Source organism: Plecotus auritus (genome assembly GCF_963455305.1).
Source record: "Plecotus auritus genome assembly, chromosome: 8".
NCBI lineage: Eukaryota > Metazoa > Chordata > Mammalia > Chiroptera > Vespertilionidae > Plecotus > Plecotus auritus.
The window spans coordinates 27,392,011-27,417,445 of NC_137782.1; the positions used below are offsets into that span (position 1 = coordinate 27,392,011).

General features: G+C 48.8%; 2 protein-coding genes across 7 annotated transcripts in view; both read right to left on the bottom strand.

Annotated features, from left to right (window-relative positions):
* The window catches only part of SLC13A3 (solute carrier family 13 member 3), a 68,190-nt gene extending 66,131 nt beyond the window's left edge, over positions 1-2,059 (bottom strand). For 4 of the 6 annotated variants that reach the window (XM_080686230.1, XM_080686229.1, XM_080686233.1 and 1 more), the window contains exon 1: positions 18-198. In XM_080686230.1, the coding sequence (XP_080542356.1) occupies positions 18-128 (111 nt within the window). In that variant the 5' untranslated portion in view covers positions 129-198. Of the gene's footprint in view, positions 1-17; positions 199-1,851 lie in introns of those variants that run through there. The other 2 variants (XM_080686232.1, XM_080686234.1) reach the window with 2 other exon arrangements.
* Positions 2,060-16,982: 14,923 nt separating this feature from the next.
* TP53RK (TP53 regulating kinase) lies at positions 16,983-20,881 on the bottom strand. Its single transcript, XM_080686235.1, has 2 exons — positions 20,564-20,881; positions 16,983-18,555 (listed from the first exon to the last, which is right to left on the bottom strand). Exons 1-2 carry the CDS (start codon positions 20,844-20,846, stop codon positions 18,077-18,079), a joined length of 762 nt encoding a protein of 253 aa, XP_080542361.1. The 5' UTR covers positions 20,847-20,881; the 3' UTR covers positions 16,983-18,076.
* Between the last annotated feature and the right edge of the window lie 4,554 nt (positions 20,882-25,435).

Sequence of the window (25,435 nt, forward strand, 5' to 3'; positions counted from 1 at the left end):
GGGCGGAGGGGCGTTACCTTGGGCGGGAGGGCGAACACCACCGGCAGCAGCAGCAGCGGCGTGAGGAGCAGCACCAGCAGGCGCCGGCTGCACCACACCTTCTTGGCCAAGACCGCCAGCACCGCCATCTGTGCGACCGCGTGGGTGGGGGAGCCGGCCAGCCCCGAACTGGCGACTCCGGGCCCACGCGCCCGCTTAAAGGCTGGGGGAGGGTCTAGGGAGGGAACTCCGCCTTCTCCGTACACTTCTGGGCGAAACAGGACGCTGCCAGCCCCCACCCCCAGCCGGGGACTGGATGAAAGGGGCCGGGAAACGTTAGGAAAAGTCAGGCAATAACTAAGCAACGGGACTCCAACCCTGCAGGCAGCTTGGCCTCGGGTGTAAGCCTGCCGGCTTTCCAGTTCTGTGGCCCTGGGCAGCTGTCTTCATCTTCCTCGCCAGTGTTGATTCCCCTGTGAACCGTGCGATAATGACAGCGTGAGAACTCAAGTATTTACTAGTATTACCAGGGTTCCGATCCAGGCGCTGCCACGTGCTAGCTGCGTGGGCTGGAGCATCGGTCTGCGGGGTGGTGTAACTGAGATACTGTCCATCATGGCCTTAGCACAGTGCCTGGCACAGAGCAAGCCCTCGGGGAGAACTATTGTGTGGCTGCCACAGCCATCGATACTGTTTTTCTGATTCCCCCCCAGGTGGATGGCGCTTGGAGGAGGCCTTTCCTCCCCTTGGATAAACGCAGGGGAGTACAATTGCTGGGTGTGTGGTACTTGCATCCTTCGTTGTTTAAGAAGCTGCCCAGCTGTTCCCCGCAGTGTGTGTACCACTGTGCATTTCCATCAGTGATCCAGTTTCTCCACGCCCTTGTCAGCGTGTGGTGGGTGGTGTCACTGGTTTTATTTCAGCCTTTCTGATAGGGGTGCATTGTGGTTTTAATCCGCATTTTCCTAATGGCTGGTGATGTTGCATCTTTCTGTGACCCTCCTTGCCATCTGCATAGCCTCTTTGGTGAATTACCTCTTCTTGTCGTTTGCCCATGTTCAATCTAACCGAACTGTGTGTTTTCTGCTGTTGCATTTTGAGAGTACTTTATTCTAGACAGCAGTCCTTTACCAGAGATGAGGTTTGCAAAGATTTTCTCTCAATCTCATCATCCTCTTAACAGCCTTTCACAGAGCAAACATTTGTGATTTTGGTGGAATCAAATTTATTGGTTTTTTGGTGTTTTTTTTTTGAGAGGTTGAGGGGGGATCATGCTTTTGGAGTAAAAATCTTTGCATAGCCCTGGATCCTGAAGATTTTCTCACTTCTTTTTTCCTAGACGTTTGATAATTTGTAATTTTGCTTATATTAAAGTTCATATGTTCATTTTTACTTGAGGAGTGAGACTTAGGCTGAGGATTTTGTTTTTTCTTCATTTTCTTCTTTTTCCTGTCATGGACCAATTGCTGCAGCATCATTTGTTCTACAAGTTTTCTTCACTCCGTTGACTTACTTTTGTACTTCCATCAAAAATCAGTCAGGCATATGTGCTAGATCTGTGTCTGGATTCTCTATTCTGTTCCATTGATCTAATTGTCTATCTCTTTACCAAGACCACGTCGTCTTCATGACTGCAAGATATCGTCTTTAAATCGGGGAGACTGACACCTCCCATTTTATTCTTTCTTGAAAATTTATTTTAAGGAAAAGCAACAGGAGAAAACCTGGGTGGGGCTGCTGTGGCTCACTGAGAAACGTCACAGAGACAGAGGTAAGCCAAGATGTTTAAATACATATCAGAGCACCGTGCAGTCGCCAGAGCCCGGCGGTGGTCAGGGAATTTCTCACAGCAATGGAAAGCCACAAACTGACCAAAGCTGAAACACTCCAGCTGCTGAACCGCAGGCCTGTGACTGCTGTGGAGACCCAGCTGAGGGTGGAAGAGAGGAAGAACGGCTCACAGAGGAGATCGGAGACGCCTCCACAGGGTCACAAGCCTTCTGCCTGCAGGGCCAGAGGCTGAGCCGAAGAACACGACCGACTCTGACAGTGGATGAGGATGGCCCCGATTAGACAGCACAGCTGGGCCAAGCACCTCGGGAAGTTAAAAGGCCAGCAGCTGTTTTTCAGTCATAGAGGATTGTTTGCTTAGTTTCCCCTCTGCCCCAACTGACCTGATTTCATGGTTAGTTGGGTAAATCATCAAAATAAGCCTTCCTCCAAAGTAAGCTGAAGAGAAATACTTGGCATCTGGGAGAAGAAACATGGTGAAGACAGGCTGAGGTTGTCGGGGCAGAAAGCTAAAGAAAGGAGGGCAACCCAACCGGCATGGACCAGGAGGTCACGGTTCAATTCCCGGTCAAGGCACAGGCCGGGGTTGTGGGGCTCGATCCCCAGGAGGGGGGCATGCAGGAGGCAGCGGATCAATGATTCTCATCATTGATGTTTCTATCTCTCTCCCCCTCTCTGCCTCCCTGAAATCAATAAAAGTGTATTTTGAAAGAAAGAAAGGAGGGCAGAGTTAAAGAGGACAAGGACTGGGGAACCCTCTGTGGGGAAAGTATTTCTTCTGTGGCTTCTGCCACAGTTGTGGGAAGTCCTTTATATGCAGCTAGTACAATACCTGCGTTGCCTTTGATGGGCTGTCCTTCTAATTAGCTCCATCTGCTTCCCTAGGGACTTCCCAAGCAGGGGGCGCAGAGTGCTGTTGGGATGAGAACCAAGTTAGCAGAATCCGGTTAGATGGCTTATCCCTCCTAGAGCAGCTCTAGGTTAAAATGAGCCGCTGAACTTGGCTCACCTTAGAGGAATCTTTCTCTGGAGAACAGCAGAGATAAGAAAAGAACAGGTCTGCCAGCTCTTCATCGGGTCTGAAGGCCCTTTGCCTCTATGGCATGGGCTTTGTTTACCAGCCTGCTAGGTAGTCTTCAGTGTCCTGGCTCAGCTCATTCCAACTGAGAAGGCACTTCAAACTGAATGACTGGCAGCAGAAATTCGGTGTTGGTTGCCTTGCTGACTGCCCTGGGCAGGTGCCTCCTGCTGAGACCAGGTGAGCTTCATTTGCACAATGGGCAAATTATCTGTATCTTTAAAAAGGGCACAATTCTTTACCCCTTTTCATAGACTAAGAAATAGAGGTTGATTAATAAGAATTTGCATTTATTGGCTATTGCAAGGTTGTTTCCATTTTTTTTTAATTTAAAATATTAAGAAAATTATTATTGGAAGAGCTTGTTGATATTCAAGCACTGGAGAGTTTAATAGCTCCAGATATATGGTTGCCTTTGGTTCTAGGAATACTGGAAAAAAAAATCTAATTTTCCACATTCACTCTTCTCCCTATTTGGGGAAGAAAATGCCCATAGACATTAATTTTCCAAATTGACATTCATTTTGTTGTAAGATTCCATATTTTCAATGCTGCTGTTAATTGGATTACTTCCCAGTCCCTGTAATTTCCAGGTTTTTATTTTCTCTACCTCTCCCCTTTCCAAGTTGTAATTGTGTCAGTCTTAACCTTCTCATATAAGGATCAAAGGAGATTGGGTTACAGGCAACATTAAATGCACAGGACATTTATTTTTAAATCTTTCCTGAGTACTGGGACTTTTACCAGGGGCTGTTTTTGTTAGTCAGGGCATACATGTGCCTATGTATTATTTAATCTTAACCATGAGTGTATTAGATTCTTTTGCTTGATGGATTTAGGGCTTAATTCATTTAATAATAAATTGTTTCCAGGTGAAAAAAAATATTTCAGGTATTGTAGTTCCTTTGAATTTTCATGTAAATATTTATTTTTTTGAATATATTTTATTGATTTTTTTACAGAGAGGAAGGGAGAAAGATAGAGAGTTTGAACCATCGATGAGAGAGAAACATCGATCAGCTGCCTCTTGCACAGCCCCTCCTGGGGATGTGCCCGCAACCAAGGTACATGCCCTTGACCGGAATCGAACCTGGGACCCTTCAGTCTGCAGGCCGACGCTCTATCCACTGAGCCAAACTGGTTAGGGCCATGTAAATCTTTAGAATAATTTGTTTGTATCTACAAAAATTCTTGTTGAGATTTTGGTGGTAGGAATTACATGAAGCTTGTATATCAATATGGAGAGAATTTACATCTTTACTATACTGACTCATCTAGTCCATGAGCATGGTATGTTTCTCAATTTATTTAGATCTTCTTTGATTTCCTTGATCAGCATTTTGCAGTTTTAGCCTAAAATGCCTATTCATATTTTGTTAGATTTACATGTGTTACATTTTTGAGCAATATAAATGGTATTCTGCTTTTTCAGTGTCTATATGCTCACTGCTAGTATACAGAAATAAAATTGAATTTTGTATGTTTATCTTGCATCTTGCAACCCTGCTCAATCCTAAATAATAAAAGCCTAATGTGCAAACTGTCCCCTTGGGTGGCCGTTCGACCGGGAGTTTGACCGCTTGCTATGATGTGTGCTCACCACCAGGGGACGGCACAGAACATGGCAGGCATTGGCCGACCGATTGCCCCTCAGACTGCAACCAGCAGCTGTGGCGGTGGGTGGTGGGGCGGCCGCCCCGCTCCCAGGTGCTGAGGGAGCCAGGCAGGGGGCCCAGCCCCGAATGATCGCCCCACAGGCAGGATGTTGGAGCAGGTGAGGGGGCGATGCCAGGCCAAGGTGGGGTGCCAGAGGAGGCTGCGAGGCTGGGGGCATGATCTGGGGCTCGATCCCGGCAGGCCACCCCGAGGGATCCCATCTGTGCACGAATTCATGCAACAAGCTCTTCCAATAATAATTCAGGCCTCTAGTTTACTTATAAGTTCTAAGACGTTTGTTTTGTCAAATCCTTGGGACTTCCTACACAGACAGTCATGCTGTCTACAATAAAGACAGTTTTATTTCTTCCTTTCTGATCTGTATGCCCTTTATTTACTTCTCTTGCCGACTGCACTTGCTAGAACCTCAGTCACTGTGGTTGAATAAGGGTGTGAGAAGGGACATTCTTGTATGGTTCACAATCTTAGGAAGCATCCAGTCTTTCGCCGTTCAGTACAACACTAGCTGTGTTTTGTAAACGCTCCTTATGAGTTATTCTAGTGGATGTGCTTTTCATTTAAAAGATCCCTTGGGCTGAGATGATAGTGGTTGAAACCAGAGTAGTAGTGGCAGGCGTGGTGAGAAATTATTCAATTCTTGATATGTGTTGGCAACAGAGTTGGCAGGTCTTACTGATAGTCTGATGAGGCCTGGAGAGAAAGAAGCTGTTGCCGGGATCTAGTGAGATGGTGGAATATTTCTCATGGTGTGAGAAGTACACCAGTGAAGAAATACACATTATTTTATGTTGTACTACACGGCATTTAAATAGTAACATTTAATCCCATAAAATTATTCCCTGTGCCAATTTTCTTAACTCTTTATTGCAGCATGGAGAGAGTCTCAGTTGGGTGATAGTATCCCTATACACCTCAGCACTTGATCAGCTCTCTTTGTAACAGCCAGGGAAGGGTTTAGAGCCAGAGACGTTGGACAACATTGGACAGTAATGATTGATTTTATTTTATTTATATTCGTATAATTACTTTTGACTTAGAGCAAGTGATTTTTGTATTTTTTAAAGCCCATGATTTATTTTTTTAAAATCCCCACTTTAAGTTAAACCTATTTAAGTTTATAACGTAAAACAACTCCAAGAAAAATATTAAGTAACTCATAGTGCAAAGAGTACCCAGTCACAGCAAAATCCAAAAGTTGGATGCAAAGATCCGAAACCTGGCAAGCTGAGAGGTGGCAAGAGAAAGACCCAGAAAGGGGTACGGTGCTCCCCTCCTAGCTGGGTCATGCTCCCAGGATTCCAGGAACGCCTAGGGCAAGTTATTTCCCAATGGACCTTGCAGGCTGTGATGAAACTTTCTCCCATGTCCTTTCAGACTGGGGGCCTGACCTTGAACCAGCCCAATAACCGGTTTCATCAAAGGTTTAGTTAGTTAGGTTAGCGTCAGACGGCATTGGATGAGGGAGTGGCCCCACGGGGAGCACTTTGGACATTTGAGGCCTGGGAGTGGGAGGATGGGGTATTCCAAACTGGAAAACTATTCCTGGGGCTTTGGACCAGCTGACATTACAGAAACTCTGGCCCGTTCCCCAGAGTCTCTGGAACCGGCTAAGAGACTAAGAGTACAATACTTAGTATTAGACCAGAGGTTTCAATCTGGTGTGGCTCCAAAGTAATAATAAGAAGATTGTTAATATAGCAAGAATATATACTGTATTATGTACCAGGCACTGTTTCCAGCACTGTACATGTACGATCTCATTTAATCCGTCTAATAATCACGCTGCATTAGACAAAGCAACATTCAAGTTCTGGCCATGCTGCTTGCTTATTGTGGCAACCCAAGGCAAGAGGTTTCATTCCAATGGGCCTCAGCTTCCTTTCTGAAAAAGGAATGATAATAGAATGTAAGTAATTGGGAGAATTAACAGGCAAGGGTGTAGCACGTAAGTGTTCAACAATGGACAACAATCGTTATTCTGTCTGCATGTCCCCTTCCTAGATGTGCGTCCCACATGCTCCACGCAGTGCGATTAACACTCTTTCTACTCAGCGGCGGGAAGAGGGTGGGGAGTGGAGGGCGTGTCTCTGTCTCCACCTCTTACTTGAAAGTGGGTGAGGGCTTGTGATGAGCCTACTAATAGAACACGCAGATGGATGCTAGACGTTTCCAAGGCTGAGCTCTAAAAAGGGTACAGCCTCTACCTGGTTCCTTCACCCTTGAGACTCTCGCCTTTGAAACAGCCACCATATTTGATGTTCAAAGTAAACCAGAAAAAAAACACACACAGAGAGAGAAACCAAGGCTCCTGACAAACAGCTGGCGGCGAGGAACTGGTGAATGAGTGAATCAGCTTCAGATGATTCCAGCCCCACCCCAGCCACACCCAGCGGAGGCCCCAGATGTGATAGATCAGAGATAAGACATCCCCCTACTGCCCTGTCCAAATTTTTGACCCACATAATCTGTGAGCATAGTAAGTAGTTGTTTTGTGTCATTAGGTTCTGGAGCAATTGTTCCATTGTAATAGTTAACTATTACTTTTCTCACTTGGAGAAGAACTTCTTAGAGGGAGGAGAGTCCACAAGACACGAGTCCGCTACCTGGTGGCTTAGAACTGCAGGAGGAAAATGGCCCCCAGGCTGCACCACGAACTTCCTTCTTTTGTGTCTTCCCCCTGTCACGGAAAAGGAAGTAGAATGTGGGAGGGAAATCTTAAAGAACTTCCACAGTCGATTGATGATTTGACTACCATTTCTTTTCATTCCCTACTAGATAGGCCCATTGGACAGATGAGAAAACTGAGGCCCAGAGAGATTGAGGCGTTTGTCCAAGGTCACACAGCCAGTGCATGGTAGAGCTGATACACACTGCTACTCCCCTACAGCCCATTTTTAATAAGCAAATAACAATTTATGGTAAACTATGCATTATATATTGATTGTAGTCATCCACCCAGTTATTAAGGGCTTGCTGTGTGTTGAGCATAGAGCTGGGCACTTACATAAATGGCCAGGTCCTGCCCAGTTCTTTGACCCATGTCCTGTCTGCTGTGCTCTCAATCATTGTGCAATACCATCTCTGTGACCTTTTTCTGCTTTTTGAATACAAGTTCTTTGCAGTGACTGCTCCCTCTGCCTTTCCCATCTTCCTATCATAGTGGCTGATTCATTCTTATTCAGGTCTCAACTCAAATGTCACCTCCTCAGAGGGGCCTAATCTGACGATCACCTAATCTGATGAAACGTAGCCTTCCTCAACGCTCTATCACTTGTTCTGTATGGACTCCCCCTGAGTTATTTCCTTTACAACATGGCTTGTCATTTGCTATTATTCCCCACTGGGTTAAACCCCATGAGAACAAGGAGTTCAAATTGTTTCTGGCTGCATTCCCAGAGCCTGGAACATAGTAGGGGTTCAAGAAATATTGAATAATTAAACCTGTTTGAAGTCATTGTATTTTGTTATTATGAACATCAATCAAAAGTCTAAATGTCATTCATTCAATAAGTATTAATTAAGCACCTACTATGTGCTAGACATTATTTTGGGTTCTGGTTTATAGCAATGATCAAATAAGATAAAAGCCTCTGATCTTATAGAGGCTTCATTTTAGTAGCTTTATAATGAACTAGAGGCCCAGTGCACGAAATTCGTGCATGGGGGGGTGTCCCTCAGCCCAGCCAGCACCCTCTCCAATCTGGGACCCCTTGAGGGATGTTCAGCTGCCCATTTAGGCCCTATCCCAGTAGGATCAGGCCTAAACAGGCAGTCGGACATCATTCTCACAATCCAGGACTGCTGGCTCCCAACTGCTCGCCTTCCTGATTGTCCCTAACCGCTTCTGCCTGCCAGCCTGATCACCCCCTAACCACTCCCCTACCAGCCTGATTGATGCCTAACTGCTCTCCTGCAAGCCTGTTTGCCCCTAACTGCCTTCCCCTGTAGGCCTGGTTGCCCTTAACTGCCCTCCCCTGCAGGCCTGGGTCCCCCCCAACTGCCCTCCTCTGCCAGCCTGATCACCCCTAACTGCCCTCCCCTGCAGGCTTGATCGCCCCAACTGCCCTCCCTTGCAGGCCTGGTCCCTCCCAACTACCCTCCCCTGCTGGCCTGATCGCCCACAACTGCCCTCCCTTGCAAGCCTGGTCCCTCCCAACTGCCCTCCCCTGCTGGCCATCTTGTGGTGGCCATCTTGTATCCACATGCGGGCAGGATCTTTGACCACATGGGGGCAGCCATCTTGTGTGTTGGAGTGATGGTCAATTTGCATATTACTCTTTTATTAGATAGATGAAACATACAGCACACCCCATGGTACTTGGTGCTGTGGAGGAAAAGGAAGCAAGGAGAGGGGAGAGAGCATGAGGTGGGTATTGACACCACTTTCCTCCCTTCCCCTGTCCAGTAGGGACTCTCAGTGCCCCCCATGCTCCTTGCTGAGCCCTGTACCACTGCCAGCTTCTCTCCATGTGACATGTTGGTGGAGGCCTCTACAGCTCCAAGAGCAATAGTGCCTTTGAGGCAAGTCCCTGCAGGTGGGCCTCAGGCTGGGGTTGGGATAAGTCACCCCTGGAGATGCTTGGGGGTGCTCAAGCTTGGCCTGGCAGGGTCTTCCCTCACTCTGAAAGGGGCAGGCCCTGGACTCCGCTGGCCTGGAGCTGCCACTGACTCGGTCCTGGGCCACCTCTTACCCCCTCTCTTCCAGGCACAGATGAAGGTTTACAAACGAGAGGAGGCCTTTGATCAGGACCAACCCCCAGGGTTCTGAGTGTTTTTTGTTCCAAGCTGCAGGTCAGGACCGGACTCTGCTTTGAACTCCAGCAGGGAAGACTGAGGGTAGGTGATGTGTGTGTGTGTGTGTGTGTGTGTGTGTGTGTGCGTGTGCGTGTGAGTGTGTGTGTGTTTGCAGTAGTGGGAGGAAGGCTCACGTGGCTCCTTGGCTTCCTTTCCAACAACCAGGTTGGACTTGTATGAGAAAACTCACTTCAGTTCAGTAAATGTTCACAGAGCACCACTACTACCCACTACTTTCCAGGCACCATTATAGAAATTAGGGCTGGAGCAGTGGAGCCACCAAGGCCCCCTGCCCACGGAGCACACAATGAAGCAACTGAGAAAATATAAAAGATACCCGTGTGTGTGAGTGGGAAGGAGAGAAAGCTGGGCGGGGGCGGGGGCGGGGGCAGGGAGGGGGTGTCGGATAGGGAGGGCTGGGGATGGGGATGTTACCTTTTACACAAGGTGCTCATGGAAGACAAGTGGTGTTTGGCAGAGATCCAAAGCAGTGAGGTCTGTGGGGAACAGGGTTGCCGGCAAAGGGAACAGCAAGTGCAAAAGCCATGAGATGGGCGCATGATTGTGGGAAGAACTGTGTGGCCGACCCAGAATGACAAGCAGGGGTCAGAAAGGGCGGGGTGGGGGCAAGTGGATATGTTGACCTTGAACGGGGTAAGAACACTGGAGTGTTTTGAAAAGAGGAATGGCATGATCTGAATTAGATGGAACAGGATGCCCCAGGCTGCTGTGTGGAAAACAGGCTGGCGGGGAGGGGTGACGCAGAAGCAAGGCATCCATAAGGAGACAGCTGCGATGGTTCAGGCTAAAGATCCTGTGGCCTCAGCCCGAGAGATGGCTGTGAAGAGGTACATAGCGATGGGCTCAACCTGTATTCATAAGGTTTTTGTTGAGTTATAACAGACAGACAGAAAAGCACACATATCGTACGTTTGTATGGAGCTTGATGAAGCTTGACAACCGAACCCACCCATTAATGAGCACTGAGCTCAGGAAAGAGAACTGACCCGTTTCCCAGGTGCCCCAGAGCCTGCTCCAAGCCACTGCCCCTCTCCGAAGCCAGTCTCCTAACTTCAGGACCGTATTTTGAAGGTAAAGCTAACAGGATTTGCTGCTGTTAAGGGTCGGGTGGGCGTGTGGGGTGAGAGAGGGGAGTCAAGGGGGCTCCCAGGTTTGGAGCTAAAGCACTGGGTTTGCAGAGCTGCCGTTTCCTGTGATGGGAAGGCTGGCATAGAGACCAAGGGGTGGGGTTTGTTTCTGACCATGTTGAGTTTGAGATGCCTGTGTGACCTCTGGGGAAGGCACAGGCATCTTATCTGGGAGATGCAAATTCAAATGCTTGCAGGGACCAGTAGTGTGAGGGTGAAGTGGTCTGGGATCAAGAAATAGTTCACTTTCCTCTTCACTTAATACTGAGAAGAGCAGGATAAGCTTGATAATAAATGGTGACTGGCAGCTGGCTTTGCGTCAAGGGCACTAGGGAAGGGTGGGGATTGGGGTGAAGTGGTGAGCACGAGCCCCCCTCTAAAGAGAGAGGTATTGGAACGGTGTCTAGTGTGGCCAGATCTCCTGACAATATGTCCAGAAAAGTCAGATGTCTGGATTTTTATATGAAATATAAAAATTGTCCAACACTAGCAACCAAAAAACAAACACTATATGGACCCAACAAAAATGTATATGGGTACGGCAACCTGTCTGATCCAGATCGAACTGTTCATTTTACAGATGGGGAAACTGAGGCCCAGAGAAGCCTGGCATTTTCCCCAAACTCAAAGAGGAAGTTGGTGGCAGAGAGTGGCCAGGCCTTGAATAGGCTGAATGTCAGTCCAGTGTTCTCGCCTCGCGGTTTCTGGAGAGAAGGTGCTGGAGTCCGCCTGCCACGGCTCCTTCACTTTGATCTAAATAGAGGCTCCTGCTGCCCAGTATGCCCAGCCTGACCCGGAACGGCACAGATGCCATGGAACAAACATGGCTTCAGGGGACTGGAACTGCATCTTTCTTTGGCTTCAAATGATAGAAAACGTGGTGAAAGCAGCATCAGCTTTACAGATGGTTGCTTATGCATGCGGTAAATCAAGGAAAAGAGGTTTGAGGTCTGATGTCAATAGAGAGAGTCGCACTCTGCCCATCGCTCTACTCCATGGTCCTCTTCTCATGGACTCTTTACCTCAGGAGTGGCCTCCTGGTCTCAAGGTGGCTGCTGAACCTCCAATTATCACCCCTGCATTCAAAGGCAGGAATTGCTGATGGGCAGGTGTTGGAGTCTGAGAGTCCTCACCCCCCCCTTTCACCTTCTACAAGAAGCAAAATCTTCCCCAGAAGCACAGATTCCCTCTTGTGTGCTACTGGCCACATAAAGGTCACATGCCCACCCCTATGTCAAGGATCAACCTGAGATTCCCTGAGATAAAGCCATCTTCCACTAATAAATACCTGAGCAAGCCGAGGCTCTGTCCAAAGGGATGGGGGCGCCTGAGGCTCTTGATAATGTCTGGCACGATCTCTACTATTTACAGGAGGATGACTGGGCCAGTCGCTCAGAACCTCTGTGCTCAGATTCCCCTTCTGTGAAATGGGTGTAGGAAATAGCGACCGTTCCTGCCCTCTCAGCACCCATTTCCTGTTTTCATGAAACGGTGGTCTTCCTGGGGGCAGTGGTACTCCGCATCACCTGGGAACATGTTGGAAATGCATTCTCAGAGCAGCCCCAGACCCTGATTCACACCGGGCTGGTGCCTGGCTATGTGGAAGTGCACCTGAGTACCCCTGGCTTATACACTGAGCATATAATGTTGTATTAAAATTGCCTGTTTATTGGTCTCTAAAAATAATAGCAACATAAATTGCATAATAACAGCAATAGCTAGAGCCAGGCACTGTGCAATACTCCACGTGCATGATGTCACTGATGCCTGCAGTGGGCACGGAGGGAAGGACCGATTGCCTCGGATGCAGGAGCAGTCAGCAGGCAGCTTCCAGTTATTGCCCTTCCGGGATGGAGTCATGGGCAGAGAGTGGCCTCATATCCAAGCTCATACCCTCCCAGGGGTGGCCCGCCAGTGACTGGGTGATGATGTGGGGTTATGAAGGCCCGGTCATCGCGGCTCAACTTGGGACATCTCTGCAGGCCATTGTAGCTGAAAAGCTCCCCGTGGGGTCAGCTGAGGCTGTGGTCAGGGCTGCCTCTCAGCCCCACGTCTCCCTCTGCCCTCCCCCTCTCCTTCACTCCCCCTCTGCGGAGGTTAACTCCAAGGGCATGCCTTAGTAAATCTCCTCTACACTCAGTTGCATCTCAGAGTCTGTTTCCTGGGGATTCTGACCAATGACAGTACTCACAACAGCTCCATGAGGTAGACACCGTTGTGAGCCCACTTTGCGGATGGCACTGGGGCTCAGAGAGGTGCAGTGAGGGGTCCCAAGCCATGCTGCTGGTAAGCAAGGAGACCAGGGGCGGGAAGCCATCAAACTTCTCAGTAGAGGGTGACATCATCTGGCTCTGGAAGGTGCCTCTCACTGCTGAGTGAGGAGGAATGTAGGGGCTGGTGCAGAAGCAAGGGGAGCAGTGGGGAAACCACGGACTGCGGCAGTGTGGGGAGAGGCGAGGGGCTCCCGCTGGCAGCTGGATTTTCTTACTGCCGGGGCTCTCTCTGAGCCAGGCCCAGCCGCGATGCTCAGTACATACATGGTGGATGAGTGAGTGAAGGCTAGAGGATGGATGACAAATTCAGACAGGAGGGAAGTAGGCATCCCACGTCTGTCTCGCTCACTCCATTCTGAGCGATGAGCATGGTGCCCACCACGTATGGACGCTCAGCTAAAGTGCTGAGTGACTAAATGAACAAGTTCAAGAGAGGGAGATAGGAAGAAAAGAGGGAAGAGGGAGGAAGGAGAGGGAGAAAGGCAGAGAGGGGCAGGATGGAGGAAGAGAGAGGGGAGGAGGAAGTGGAGGAGGAATGGAAGAGTCCTGTTTACATCTTTGCTGCAGGAATGAGAGTAACCTGCGCCCTCTAGTGACAAAAGAGAACCACTCCTCCGGGCTGGGGAAGGGAATTCAGGGCTTTGGGGAGTTGCAGTGCCAGCTTCAGGACAGGAGAGGCTATTCCCGGTTCCCCAAGAGGTTTGTAAGAACATGGTTCTAGCAGGCAGGGTCAGCCGGGTGAGGACAGGGACCAGGCGAACGAGGCTCTTACTAGGGCATAAGCTAAGGGGGCACCAAAAAACTCAGGAATCAAGGCAAATGTTTTAATGTAAATTTTAAAAAATAAAATTGGCAAACCATGGCCCACACGTCAGCTGCCTGTTTTTGTAAATGACATTTTAGTAGACCTAGGATCAGGATTAGGGTTTACGTGCTTAGTTCCAGCGAGATTATACCCCACAAGCTTCATGAACGTAGGTGTTCCCAAAGCCCCTCAGCCTGCACGTGGTGCTAGTGTGGCCAGCTCACCTAATTGAACAAGAGCACGCCTGCACAGGCCACTCACTCTGCCAGGCGTGGGTAAGTCCTTCCTGTGGCCCATGGACTGCCCACGAGGCTTTTAGATATTCCACATGTGTGCCATGCCCTTTTCAGTGATGGACAGATCTCAGGGTCACATCACATTTCCCTGATTGTGCCACTCACTAGTTGGGCAAGATTTAATTTCTCTGTGCCTCACTTGCCCCCTCTGTGAAATGGGTTAATGCATGCAAAGAACTTAAAGCTTCTCTACGAACTGTTGCTGTTGTTAAAAATGTGGGATATCCTCCCAGGGTTTGAAACCCAGCACTGCCACTGACTGTGACATTAGGACATGATGTTTTGCATTGCTAAGAGTGTTTCCCCATCTACAAAGTGGGGGTTATAACTCCTGTCTGAGAGGGTTCAGGTGGGAATTCACACAGAGCTGCCACTGGCTCATCACCACAAAGCACCGGCCAACCCCACATGGACTCCAAGGGAGCTGGAATGGCAGAGGACGCCTCAGAGCTTGTGAGACAACTAGGGCCGCTTAGGAATGCTTGTTAACCTCTTACTTCCCATAGGCCGAGCACACAGATAAGCCAATAGTCTGCAGTATCCCTCTCCCTCTCATTGTCTGCAGGGGAGATCAGTTTTCCTTTCCCACCGCTGCTGGCTGCCATGTCACTCACACCAATGGCTGTCACACCTCCACTCCAGCTACCATCATCACTGGCCCAGCTGGCTGTATGGCCTTCTCGCTTTCTTGCTCCCTCTTGCCCCTATTCCTTTTTCTACCAATGTAATGCTTTCAAAACATGTCTCCTTGTTTAAAACCCTCTGAGACACATCCTATATAATAAAAGCCTAATAGGTTAAGTGTCTGGTTGACCGGTCGGTCATTCAATCAATCAAAGCATAATATGCTAATGATATGCTAAGGCCACTCAACCGCTCGCTATGATGTGCACTGACCACCAGGGGGCAGATGCTCCGACTGGTAGGTTAGCTTGCTGCTGGGGTCCAGCTGATGGGGACTGAGCAAGACGGGCCGGACACACCCTGGAGCCCTCCCGTGGTTCCTCCCCAGCTGGCCAACCTCCTGCATCTCTCCCCGGCCCTATCTTGCACCCGTGGGGTCCCTCGGCCTGGCCTGCGTCCTCTTGCAATCTGGGACCCCTCGGGGGATGTCGGAGAGCTGGTTTCTGCCCGATCCTGCAGGCCAGACAGAGGGACCCCACTGGTTCATGAATTCGTGCACCGGGCCTCTAGTTTAGAATAAAACCCAACCTTGCTACAGGTCCCTACCCACCTCTCTGGCCTCATTTCCTGTTTCTCCTCCTGGCCTGCTGCAAACCACTGGCCTTGCTATTTTGTACATGAGGTCCCTTCTGCCTGGAACATACTCCTGGTCTCCTGGTTTGCCTGCACATCTTAGCTCCCGTCACTTCATCAGAGGCTTTCCCTGACCACTTCCCTCCTGCCCTCAAGGTCACTCGGGATTGCAGCACCTACAGCATGCATCACTGTCTGAAACTGTCATGGCTACTTCGTTTATGCTTCCAGGAGAGCAAGGACAGCCTCTGTGCTCCCTATCTCTAGGACCGGGCACACTGTGAGTGCTGGGTGTGTTTACTTAACGCTTGCACATGTCCAGGTGGGAATTCACTTTCTTCCCACCAGGTAGACATTGGCCTTAATCAACCTTATAGTACATTTGAGGACCCTGGGGGATGAACCCTCTGTCCTTTTTTAAAAATATATATATTTTATTGATTTTTACAGAGAGGGAGATAGAAACATCGATGAGAGAGAAACATCTATCAGCTGCCTCCTGCACGCCCCCCACTGGGGATGGAGCCTGCAAACAAGACACATGCCCTTGACCGGAACCGAACCCGGGATTCTTCAGTCCACTAGCTGATGCTCCATCCACTGAGCCAAACCAGTTAGGGCGTGCCCTCTGTTTGGTTGCATACTCACTGGAAAAAAAAAAAGCCAGCCTTTGGAGATGTTTAAAAATGTTATATACTGCCAATACACATCCTCCTATATAATAAAAGCCTAATATGCTAAGTGTCTGGTCGTCCGTTCAACCAATCAAAGCATAATATGCTAAGGCTGCTCAACTTCTCGCTATGTGCACTGACCACCAGGGGGCAGACAGTCGACTGGTCACTATGACATATACTGACCACCAGGGGCAAATGCTCCAACCAGTAGGTTAGCTTGCTGCTGGGGTCTGGCTGATTGGGGCTGAGCAAGATGGGCTGGACACACCCGGGAGCCCTTCCATGGTCCCTCCCCGGCCCCGGTCATGCATTGGTGGGGTCCCTCGGCCTGGCCTGTGCCCTCTTGCAATCCGGGACTTCTCGGGGGATGTCGGAGAGCCAGTTTCGGCCCGATCCCCCAGGCCAGGCTGAGGGACCCCACTGGTGCACGAATTCATCCACCGGGCCTCTAGTTATAAGATAAAGACCTGTCATAGCCAACATTTCATTTCTTAAAGGATCAGTGGAAATAACATGGGCTTTGGAGGCAGGTGAAAGTACCCCTAGCTGTGGCACCTTGGATAAGTTGCCCCCAGTTTAAACCCATTTCTCCATCTATAAAATGGGGACAATACCTAACGTAGTTGTTTTAGATCCTGGCACAATGCCTAACATGCAGTAACCTGGTGATGATATTATTTCTACGAGTCACCACTGCCCAGGAAGGGCTGCCTTCTTTCATTCCTGGGCATCTGCCACATGGGCGTGCTAGCTATGGTGAAGGTAACAGACACGTCTCGGGCCCACCCGAGGTTCCCTCCAAGAGAGCAGGTGCCGTGTCCATCTTGCTTATCGTTGTAGCTGGTACCTACTGCAGTGCCAGGCACACGAAATATTCACTTGCTAGCTGGAGCTGACAAGGAAAAAAGGTCTTTTACTGTACCTTCCACACACCTCCGGTGGGGCAAGACACTGAGGCTGGGCAAGGTTAAGTGTGAGCTGTTAGTGGCACTCTGCACCTTATTTCAGGTATCTTCTACCTTCCTGTAAACCAGGCTTTATCAAACTTCAGTCATATCCAAGCCACGTCACCATTTGTACTCTGTCTACTTACTGTCTGTGGGACAAACTGATTCACTTTTTTACCTATATAAACTAAAAGGAACTTTATATCAATCATTATTTTAACTAGAAGATAACCATAAAATCAGAGCAACAAATATAAAAACAATGTTGTATAAAAGCTTTTAAAAGAGAAATTGGAGTTAAGCAGTATTTTTCATCTTTTTCACCATAACCCTCAAAAACGTATTTTACATCAAAACCCAGTACATACTCGTCTATATACACACATATATAAACAAATCTTATAAAACAGTATTTACAATACTACATGTAATGCACATGTAATGATATTTCCTAGTGTCTGATTCTACTTTATTTTTAAAATGCTGCTTGTATCCCACTACATGGATTCCAAGAGGAATGTCACGAACACAACAAAAAACAACACTGGCTGCCGAAACCGGTTTGGCTCAGTGGATAGAGCGTCGGCCTGCGGACTGAAGGGTCCCAGGTTCGATTCCGGTCAAGGGCACGTACCTTGGTTGCCAGCACATCCCCAGTAGGGGGTGTGCAGGAGGCAGCTGATCGATGTTTCTCTCTCATCGATGTTTCTCTCTATCCCTCTCCCTTCCTCTCTGTAAAAAAAAATCAATAAAATATATTTTTTTAAAAAATTAAAAAAAAACAACATCAACAACACTGGCTTAAAAGGCTGGTACAGATACACTGTCACCGAGACTTTGTTCTCGTCTCCCCAGGAACGAACACAGGCTACTCTTCTCATTATGTGGTTCAATGTTTTTTATTGCCATGCCCATGGTCCTGAGGAGTAAGCCTGTCCTAGGTTTATTTGTACTCAGTTCTGTCTAGAATAGGGGTGGGGAACCTTCTTTCTGCCAAGGGCCATTTCAATATTTATAACATCATTTGCAAGTCATACAAAAGTATCAACTTAAAAATTAGCCCGCTATATTTGGTCAAACATTGGCAGGGCCAGATCAAACGATTTTGCGGGCCTTACACGGCCCATAGGCCAGATGTTCCCCGCCCCTGGTCTAGAACATGGCTTATGTACATGGTAAGCTCCTGAGAACAGTTCAGTGCAGGTGATAATGACACTTAACAAGCATGAACACAGACAGCACTTAAAAATATCCCAATACTCTTTTTTTTAGGTGTAACCCATACTCTTAGCACTTCTTCAAATTTACTGTGAGGTAAATAGCTTAAGTGTCTGTGGTTGTCACACACATTCTTCTACCCGACCATGGACCTCTTTCTTCCTCTCAGGCGCACTTCATCTAATTTTTTGAGCACTGGCTTGGCCTTTTTGGAGGCGGCGGAGTAGCTCTTCAGAAAGGCTTCAAACACCCTCTCGGTGTTGGGATGGGTACTGAGGAAGGCTTTCTCTAGCACGTAGAGGTCAACCCCCTTATCTTCCGGAAGTGCTGAAATGAAACTCAGCCCAAAGTCGATGAGCACAATGTTCAGCTGTTCCAGGGGGGGTTTCAGGAGCATGTTCGAGGTGGTGAGGTCACCATGAATGAGGTCCTCATCGTGCATTCGAGCCAAAACCTGCCCCACGGCCTTGGCTAAGCCAAGAAGACTTTCGGGAGTTTTTCCAGTCTCGATAGTGGATTGAATGTAATCTCGAACAGTCACCGAGCCCTCAATTTCTTCCATGAATAAGCAGTTGGAAGCATAATCCACAAAGAAGACAACTGGGGCAGATATCCCTGCAATCAAGACACAACCAGTTTGAATTAGACTCTTTTTTTTTTTTTTTAATGGTAAACTTAACTTTCAAAGATTGATCCAGTTTTTTACATTTTCTATCTGCTTATTTCAGGAAAAAGATTTAGAAACACTGCAGAATGGTACATAGTAACTCATCTGAAAGTTTCCACTGCTCATGCTCTTTATAACTGCTCCCTGAACTACCCCATGGCTAAGTTTAGTAGTGCCAAGGCTCCCTCTAACTTTCCACCTGTTACGACTAGACTTCATTCATACTTATTTTCTAAAAAACAGATAGACAGAAATGGCCAGAAGGGTAAGTGTAGCCCAGGTAAAGCACTACCTATCTGACAAGGTCCCAAACAGGAGGCCAAGCAGTGTACTGGCTTCCAGATTCACCTTCAAAGTCAGAAGGACGAATTCAAATCCCAGCTCCCTTCTTTGTTAGCTGTGAGCAAGGGGTGAAGAAAACAAGGTGAAATCAGAACAGCTAAGCTGACTTAAAAGGGAGTCTTTAGAGTCAGGCTGACCATATTGGTTCAGACAAATGGGAGGAAGCCCAAGGAAAAGATTTTACTTCACTTTAGCCGGAAAACTTGAACTTTTGAACTCTTCAGTTGTGTCAATGCCTGAGGATATATAAATACTATAGAAAACGCCCTGAAGAACTGATATTCATTATGCAGACCATCACTAATCTAGAGGATTACCACCTCTGACCAATCCAGAGGCTAGGAATCCAGGGCTGAGTCTTCTCAAGAACGTACTTTTTACTATAAGAACTCTCAACTTTTTTCTTCGGAACGCTCTGGGTGTTACCTCATAATGTTTCCAATTTGCAAATTCTAAGACCCTTGAATAAAACTTTTGTCATTTTCAATATTAACAAGGTCTCCTGATTCATTTATGCTTGGCTGACACTTGTATAGCCTTAAAGTCATATCAACTTCTCTACACCTCCCTTACTGCTTCTATAACATGAGAACAAGACTTCCAAAGATTTAATGAATCTTTACTAAATGTCAATCATGCTCAGGATACTGGGAACATTTTGGGGGTGTAGGGGAAATACAGCAGGAAATAGGGCAGCCATGATCCCTCTTAATGCACCTTATAACCTAGAGAGGGTGCAAAAGAAAATATAAACACACAAATAACTTCATTAAACCCAAGCAGGGCAGAGATACGCCTGCTTGTTCACTACTGCATTTCCTCCAGATCTCCCAGCACCTGACAATGTCCGGGGTACACAGGTGCCTAAAAAAATGTAAGGAAGAAAGGCAGGAAGTGTGAAAGTGAAAAGCCAGTTTTTCTGAGGCAGAGGAATATGAGCTGAGCGCCTGGCTGGGCCACTAACTAGCTGAGTAACTTTGGGCAAGTTACTTCCCCTCTCTGAGACTCAGTTTCTCACCTGAGAACAAGTTTACCGTGATGGTGCACAATGGTGTTTTAATGGGGAAAGAAAAGTGACTTAATGAAATCTACCTTCATTAAGCACTACATGCCAGTCATACATTCAAATGTAATACATGGCATACATACCTCACCGAATGGTCCCAACAGCCCTATGAGGTTAATACTGCAACTGACATTTCTCTTTACAGGCGAGGAAACAGGCCGAGAGGTTAAAAAACGTGTTCAAAGGCTACCCAGAGAGTCTGACTCCAGGGCAAGTACTTATACTCGCATCTGCTTCTTAAAAGTAATGCACAGATAATGATCAAACACTGAGACGGCACAAAAGGGGCAACCGAGCCTGAGCGCGGTTAAATAACGCGCTGTACACGAGCGACATGGCAGAGCCTGGAACTGACCAGGCTCCAGGACCAATGGTGGTCCTGGCGAGCCCAGCGGCTGCCTAAGCATTAATGAATGAAGAGGCAGGGACAGAGGACGTACTCAAGGCCACGCAGACCGCAAGGGGCGCAAGGGAGTCCCGCACCCGCACCGCACCGTCCAAGCCCCGGAGCCTCGGCCCCTCCACGGCCCCGAGCCGGGCCGTCTCACCTGCGCGGCGGCAGCGGAGCAGCGCCCGGGCCTCCTGCACCGTCCGCCGCCGGCTGAGTCGCGCCTCCAGCGCCGGGTGCCGGTAGCCCTTAGGGAAGCGATGCTTCATCACGGCCGCGCGGCCCTGGAAGCGGCCGCGGAACACGCGCGCCTCGGCGCCCTGCTTCACCAGCTCCAGGCCGCTCAAGAAGCGGCTGCACCGCTCCCGGGCCGCGGCCAGCGCATCGGCCTCCAGCGCCGGTTCCTCACTCTTCTCCGCCGCCACAGCTCCGGCCGCCGCCATTGCTGTGCCTCGGCGCCCCTCGGCTCTGTCCGGAGGCTGTCGGAGACGTTCGGCTCGCTCCGAAGAGCCTCGGCTCTCTTTGGCCAATCGAACGCCGGCATTCACGCCCCCCGTGCGAGTGGTTCCGCCTCCCGACCTTTCGGCTCTACGGAAGCCCCGAAAAGACTCTAGTGGCCCCGCCTCCCAGCTCTTCGGCTCTTTCCGGAAAACTGCGGCCAGAATCTCAGGTCTTTTCCGGAGCTGGGCGTTACAGCCTAGAAGGCAACCACAGGTTCGTGGCACAACGTGCAATGCAGCAAAACAACATCATTTCTCTGTGTTTCAGCTTCGTCACCTTCAGTACAAAGATAATCAGTTTTACTTTGGCAATTGCTTATTAAAATTAAATAAGATGTTGCCTGTGCGGGTGCCTGGTGGATGGCATACACTCTTCATATGTTCATCTGTCTTCCTTTTTGCCTATCACTGGGACTCTGAAACACTGAAGAAAGGCCCTTTGGTCCTAGGGTTGCTGTGACACCAACTCTCAGCTCCACAATTTCATTCGTCACACGGCGGGTCACCTTTTCAAACATCAGACCCTTTGTGATGGTATACTGTGGTTTCCAGCACCCTTCATCAGGCAAGACTACTCAGAGCTCACCCAGAACTAACTCGATTAATAACGCCCAGTTTCCCAAGTGTGTGGTTTCATTATCCTAACTGTTAGTGTCCACATAAGCCTTCTATTCCTATGGTTACCAAATCGTTCTGAGCCCCGCCTTTGAAAAATCCACTGTGCAAACATATTTACTTCTCGGGCTTGCTATGGTCAGACTGGTTCTGGCTTCTAGGGCAGGAAACCTAGCTTAAAGCCTTCCAGTGGCTCCCCACTGTGCTTGGGATAAAGACCCACAAAGGTCCTGCATGGGAACATGACGTCCATCTTCCAGACTTAACTCCCACCAAATTCCCCTTTGCCCTCCATCTTCAAACACAATTGCCTTCTCTCAGTCTTTCATTCTTTCCAGGCTCCCTCTTGCCACCCAGCCTTTGCACCTGCAACTTCTCACTGCTCTTCCCTCCCTTTGTTGCCTAGACCCATCTACATATCCTTTCATTCTTAGCTGAAACGACACTTCCCCAGGGAAGCCCTCCTGACTTCTCAGAAGAGGGAAAAATCCAACTTTTGGAAGTTCTGGTGTCCCCATGAACCTCTTCTCTTTTGCATTGTCATAGATGGTCTTTTTTGTTTGTTTGTATTGGTGGTGGGGTTTATATCTCCAGGGGCCTTCGTTCCTTGTTGCCTATTGCCTACAGGTCCCTCTCACCTCTTGCCACGTGGGCCTCTCACGACATAGCAGGTGGCTTCATCAGAGTAAATGAGTGAGAGCTCAGGAAGGATGAGCAAGATGAAGTCACTGTCATTTATAACCTAATCTCTGAATGATATAACCACTTTTGCTGTTTTCTATTAGTTAGAAATGAATCACTAGGCCCTGTGCACCCTGAAGGGAAGTCATTTGTGAAGATGCTACTGAAATGCTTGATTAGAACTTTTCCTTTCTCATTTGGGAAAACAAAGAGTGATTCTCTATCTCTAGGAGAGAGAGAACATGACAGCAAGCGTGCAAACATCCTCATGACTTAATGCCACCACAGAGACTAACTCGATTAATAACGCCCACTTTCCCAGAGAACTTCATGCTCCTTTCCACCGGATAACTTCTATAGGGTATCTCACAGGAATGGAGCGCTTGCTGTACCAGGTCTCCCAGTGACAATTCCAGACACTCACAGACGAAGGAGGAGCTGTCACTTGGCAATGGCCAAGAGGCCTCCTTGGGATCTTTTCATGCCAGAAAGTTAGCAGAGTGTGATGGGTAAGTACCTGATTGCCCCATGACTGGGCTTGACTCCCAGCTCAGCTATATGCTAGTGTGTATCTTTGAGCTCTATTTATCTTATTTATTTGTTTATTATGCAAGCAAGTTACTTCACCTCCCTTTGCCTCAGTCACATCTTTCATAAAATGGGGGTAATTGTAATAATTTATTTCTCATTAGGTAGTTGTAAGGGTTAACAGTGAGCTAATATATGTAAAGTGCTGAAATCAAAGTATATAATCATTGCCCCATAGTTAAAGCTATTGTCCTGGTTACTATTGCTGCATAACAATTTACTCCAAAACAAGGCCTGGTGCCCGAAATTCGTGCGGGGGGAAGGGGGGACGGGGAGGATGTGGAAGGGGGGGGTCCCTCAGCCCGGCCTGCACCCTCTTGCAATCCAGGACCCTTCAGGGGATGTCCGACTGCAGATTTAGGCTTGATCCCACAGGAGATTGGGCCTAAACTGGCAGTCAGACATCCCTCTCACAATCAGGGACTGCTGGCTCCTAACCACTTGCCTGCCTGCCTGATCACTCCTAACCACTTGCCTGCCTGCCTGATCGCCCCTAACTGCCTGTGCCTGCCTGCCTGATTGCCCCTAACCACTCTGCCTGCCTGATCGCCCCTAACCACTCGCCTGCCTGATCACCCCTAACTGCCTCTGCCTTGGCCCCCGCCACCGTGGCTTTGTCCAGAAGGACATCCGGAATGACATCCAGAAGGTCATTCAACTGTCTGGTCTAATTAGCATATTACGCTTTTATTATTATAGATACACATGGAATGTGTGGGTCATAAATCCAGCCTGGGAACAGTAGAGGTGGCTTGTCTCTGCTCTACATGATCCTGGGCCTCAGCTGGAAAGATTTGATACTAAGAACTGGAATCATCTGAAGGCTCAATCTGGAGCCGGTGCTGGGATGACTCAAAGGCTTGGACCACCCACTAAGGCATCCCCACGTGGCCTCTCCCTGCACCTTGGACTTCCTCACAGCGTGGCGGCCTCAGGGTAGTGGGACTTCCTAGAGGTGTGGGGCTCCAGGCGCAGTGTCCCACTGGCTCAGCCTCAGAAGTCACACAGAGCTACTCTGTGCACTGGTTGAAGCAGTCACAAGCCCACTTTGATCTCAAGGAAGGAAACAAAGAATTTTGGAGCCATGTTTTCAAACTGCCCCAGCTATTATTATTTCCAGAAGTGTACAGGGTCCGCTTGTCAAATGCTGTCTTCTTTGCCGGGTACCCAGTTGTGTCTGTGGCATACAGTCCATGCTGGGTGAGGGTATGTGACACATGTCAACTAATGTGTCTGTGTATGAGCATAGGATGAGAAAAGCCTGTGACCATATATATGTTTTTTCCTGAGAGTGAGAATTAGCCTGGCTCCTTTCCAGAACTCCAAACTCTTACATCCAACACCCCACCTATTAACACAGGGATGCTGAGTGAGCACCTTAAACGTCACACAGCCAAAACAGAACTCTAGATGTTCTCTCCCGCCCCAAGCTGCACCTTTTCCAATCAGTAGGTCCTTATCAAGTCTCTTTCCGATCTGCCCACTTTCCTCCATCCCCACTCCTATCACCTTAGTCCAGTGGTCGGCAAACTCATTAGTCAACAGAGCCAAATATCAACAGTACAACGATTGAAATTTCTTTTGAGAGCCAAATTTTTTAAACTTAAACTTCTTCTAACGCCACTTCTTCAAAATAGACTCGGCCAGGCCATGGTATTTTGTGGAAGAGCCACACTCAAGGGGCTAAAGAGCCGCATGTGGCTCACGAGCCGCAGTTTGCCGACCACTGCCTTAGTCCAAATCAACTCCACCTCTCACCTGCAAAAGTTTCCCCGTTTCCACTCTCACTCCCTATAACCTACTAGAATGCCTCAATTATTTTTTTGTGTCACTTGGAATAAAATCGACATTTCCCACCTCGGCCTCGAATGATCGGGCCCCTGCCAACCCCACTCTTGGGCCCCATCTCCCTCCACTCTCTCCGTCACGTGCTATGCTCCAGACACTCTGGCTTCATTTCTGTTGCTCCTTATACTCCACAAGCTCTTTCTGCCCTGCCTGGAACGTGAGGTCTCAGCCCAAATATCCCCTCTTCAGGACAGCCTTCCCAGACCCGAGCTAAAGCAGCCACCCCTGCCTGCCTACCCCATCACCCTAGTTTCATTCTCTCCCCAGCCATGATCACTAGCTGGCATTTCTCTGGCTTGTTATTTAACTTTCTTCCTCCCCCACTGGAAAGCAAATTGCACAAGAACAAACAAATCTGTCTGTCTTGTTCTCCCAGCCCATCCCCGAGGCCTAGCACAGTGCCTGTGGTACTTGGGAGGTGTCCAAACCTGTGTCCAATGACTGGAGGATGAGTCCACGGGAGAGTGTCTGAGTGGCTGAAGTGGGTATGTGTGTGACCCCATCAGTGTAGAGGCATGTGCGTACGTGTGTGTGTGTGTGTGTGTGTGTGTGTGTGTGTGTGTGTGTACATGCTGGTGGCCAGACAAGTGTGGACTGCAGTGATTTTGAAGTCTTCCTACAGGGGTTGGAGCGGGAGGGGAATGCATGTGGGGGCTCCAACAGGGATGACAGTGGGGAGCACCCCGGGGAGGATGGTGAGAGGCATCCCTCCCTGGAGAACTGCGAGGAGTGGCCCTCAGCCAGGCGCAGGCGCCCTTCTGTCACGCCTCCAGACACAGGGGGCCAGGGCTGGCCTACGT